Source organism: Rhamphochromis sp. 'chilingali' (genome assembly GCF_963969265.1).
Source record: "Rhamphochromis sp. 'chilingali' genome assembly, chromosome: 14".
NCBI lineage: Eukaryota > Metazoa > Chordata > Actinopteri > Cichliformes > Cichlidae > Rhamphochromis > Rhamphochromis sp. 'chilingali'.
In genome coordinates, this window is record NC_137941.1 from 30,460,278 (window position 1) to 30,463,677 (window position 3,400).

Sequence of the window (3,400 nt, forward strand, 5' to 3'; positions counted from 1 at the left end):
GAAAATGCATGACAATTTCTGTCCAGTCATACTTGTCCAATAATTTGAACATCACAATCAAAAAACAGGACATGCTCAGATGAAAATGGTTTTGCAGATTTGCAGTCATCAAGTGAAATTTTTTTAAGGTATGGGTAAAAAATTCCTAGCAGTAACATGCTTGTTGACAATAGATTTTAACCATAAGAAATTTTTTAAAAAGCACTTCGTCATGGTAAAAGTGCTGTATGAATATGTTATATATTCACAATATGTTATTTTGTGAATAAGACTTCTTGTGGAAAGTGCTTTGACTGCATAGAAGGGTGCTATAAAAGTACTAGTCCATTTATGCTTTGTTAAGGTTTTTAACTATATTACGTTTATAAATAATGAGTTATGGAAAGTTCAAAAGAATTTTCATTTAAAAAAACCTATTTTTTTTAAGTATTGTAAACTTCATGTAGTTGATGGAGGTGATTTTACAATTGGTCATGCTAATTTTAATTACCTTATTTAGCTGCATAAATATATATAACTGAGAAAACAGTTATATATATGAGGACGACGGGCATGCGGTTGAGCGTCCCTGAGACGGTTTCTGACAGTTTGTGCAGAAATTGTTTGGTTGTGCAAACCAATTGTTCCAGCAGCTGTCTGGGTGGCTGGTCTCAGACGATCTTGGAGGTGAACCTGCTGGATGTGGAGGTCCTGGGCTGGTGTGGTTACACGAGGTCTGCGGTTGTGAGGCCGGTTGGATGTGCTGCCATATTCTCTGAAACGCCTGTGGAGACGGCTTATGGTTGAGAAATGAACATTCAATGCACGGGCGACAGATCTGGTTGACATTCCTGCTGTCAGCATGCCAATTGCACGCTCCCTCATTGCTTGTGGCATCTGTGGCATTTTGCTGTGAGACAAAACTGCACATTCCAGGGTGGCCTTTTGTTGTGGGCAGTCTGAGGTACACCTGTGCACTACTCATGATGTCAGATCAGCATCCTGATGTGGCACACCTGTGAGGTGGGATGGATTATCTCAATATAGCAGATGTGCCCACTACCACACATTTGGACTGATTTGTGACCACTGTTTGGGAGGGATGGTTATATTGTGTATCTGGAATGAATTTTAGGTCTCTACGTCCATCCCATGGGGAATGGGAGCAGTAACAAAGGTGTTGCGTTTATATTTTTGTTGAGTGTATATATATATATATGGTCGCCCTTAAATATATATAACTGAGAAAACAGTAAAAAATATTTAAGGGTGACCGTGGCTCAGGGGGTTGGGAAGCGCAACTGTAAGGATAGGTTGCCGGTTCGATCCCTGGGCTCTCTGTCCTGGTCGTTGTGTCCTTGGGCAAGACACTTTACCCTACTGGTGTTGGCCAGAGGGGCCGGTGGCGCGATATGGCAGCCTCGCTTCTGTCAGTCTGCCCCAGGGCAGCTGTGGCTACAACTGTAGCTGCCTCCACCAGTGTGTGAATGTGAGAGTGAATGAATAGTGGAATTGTAATACGCTTTGGGTGCCTTGAAAAGCGCTATATAAATCCAATCCATTATTATTATTATTAAAACAGAAGACACTGTGATGAATATTCATATGCTTGTCAGCATCAAAGAGAGACTTCTACTAATTGATTCATTCTACTAAATTATTTTTATGTGAATATACAATAGTAAATACTAATCTATGACAATAAAGAAGGGAAAATGTGAAATGCAGGCATATGAGATGTTTAGAATTTAAACATTACCAGAAACAGTTTAAGAAATTGTTCGTCTTGTTTTTTATGACCATTTTGTTGTCATTAATAGAAGAACAGAAATGAACATTTACATAAATGTCATGACATTTCTATAAATTTGATCTCTTTTCCTCTGTCTAGTATGTAAAATCAGAGAAAAGGTACTCCATTATCTAGTTTGCATTACAATTTAAAATTATATGCCATACATTTGATAATAGGGCAGTAATACCAGTGTTATTAAACTTGACAACAATATTTTGATATGTTTGAAAATTTCATTCATTTTGAGTCCATATATGATTGGATTTAAAAGAGGATGGAATAAAATTGACTGAAACGTCAATGTCAAACGAAGAGTTTTTGATAGATCAGAATCCAGTCGAACTATAATTATATCAAGGAAAATAAAACAGGAAAAGTTGATTAACACCAGCAGGTGGGGTAAACATGTCTTTACAGCTTTTTTCCTCACTTCTCTACAACAATGATATGATATTCTAATAATCCTGATGTATGTAAAAAGTATGAAAAGCAAAGGTAGAAGGGCAATGTTTATCAACGTGACCATACCATATATAGATATTGCGACCGAGGGCACACACTGAAGCTTGTAAAGTGAATTGTTACAAAAAATTCCTGTCAGGGTAAAGCTACAGAGTTTGACATTCGAATACAACACACCCAGCACTGAGGTTTCAAAAGCAGGTATAAGCCAAGCTAAAATCAGACATACATAAATAGTTATTCTATTCATAATAACTGGATATTGCAGGGGTTTACATATAGACACATACCTGTCATATGCCATTGCTGCCAACAGTAAAAACTCTGACCCAGCTGAGGTGTAATATAAAAATCCTTGGAAAAGACAGAGTGGATATGATATCATCTGTTTTTCAGACAAAACATCAGATAAGAGCTTTGGATAGATAATCATGCTGTAAAGAACAGAGTTGATTAACAAAGCTGCAATAAAAATGTACATTGGCTCGTGAAGGTTTTTGTGAGTCCAAATAAGGCACACTATAGTGGAATTAAAGCAGAGAATCAGAATATATAACGTGGATATAACTACAAAATAAAGATACCTGTATTTGTGCAATTCTGCAAACCCACCAAAAGTTACCAATGTTAGATTTAATTCAACATCCATTGACAAAAACAAAAACGTTACTGAGTATGGAACTATATTACATAAATGGTATTCAAGAATAACAAATGAAAATGCAACTGTTACTGTATTGGAATAATATATTTTCAGCACTACACTAAGAAGGTAAGTGACTGACTATATGGCTTTGTTTTATTAGAAATCTTCCATCCTCTATGGGACTCATTAGGTTCTCCACTAACATGTAAACAACTTCAGGAAATCTGACCTATAAACATCTGATCTGATGTTTATATCACTGTGCAATTCATTGAATTTGCCCATGCATTGTTTTTAAATCATTGAACTAGTATAGGCTTACTATATACGCAAAAAGTTCGAGTGTATGAAAAAAGGCTAAAGAAACCTCTTGAAAAGGAAACATTTTCTTTTTCTGTTTTCCATATGTGAATGGACATATCTCTCTGGGTTTCCGGACAGAGATCTCGGATGTTGTATTGGTATCAGATCATTTCCCCGAGTGCCCCGATTAACATAGAAACCACTGTTGCCGTGAC

General features: G+C 36.8%; 1 protein-coding gene across 1 annotated transcript; it reads right to left on the reverse strand.

The window, feature by feature from the left end:
- Positions 1 to 1,925: 1,925 nt before the first annotated feature.
- LOC308410469 (olfactory receptor 6N2-like) lies at positions 1,926 to 2,885 on the reverse strand (the record flags this gene model as incomplete). Its single annotated transcript, XM_080903805.1, has 1 exon — positions 1,926 to 2,885. One exon carries the CDS (start codon positions 2,883 to 2,885, stop codon positions 1,926 to 1,928), a length of 960 nt encoding a protein of 319 aa, XP_080759931.1.
- Positions 2,886 to 3,400: the final 515 nt, after the last annotated feature.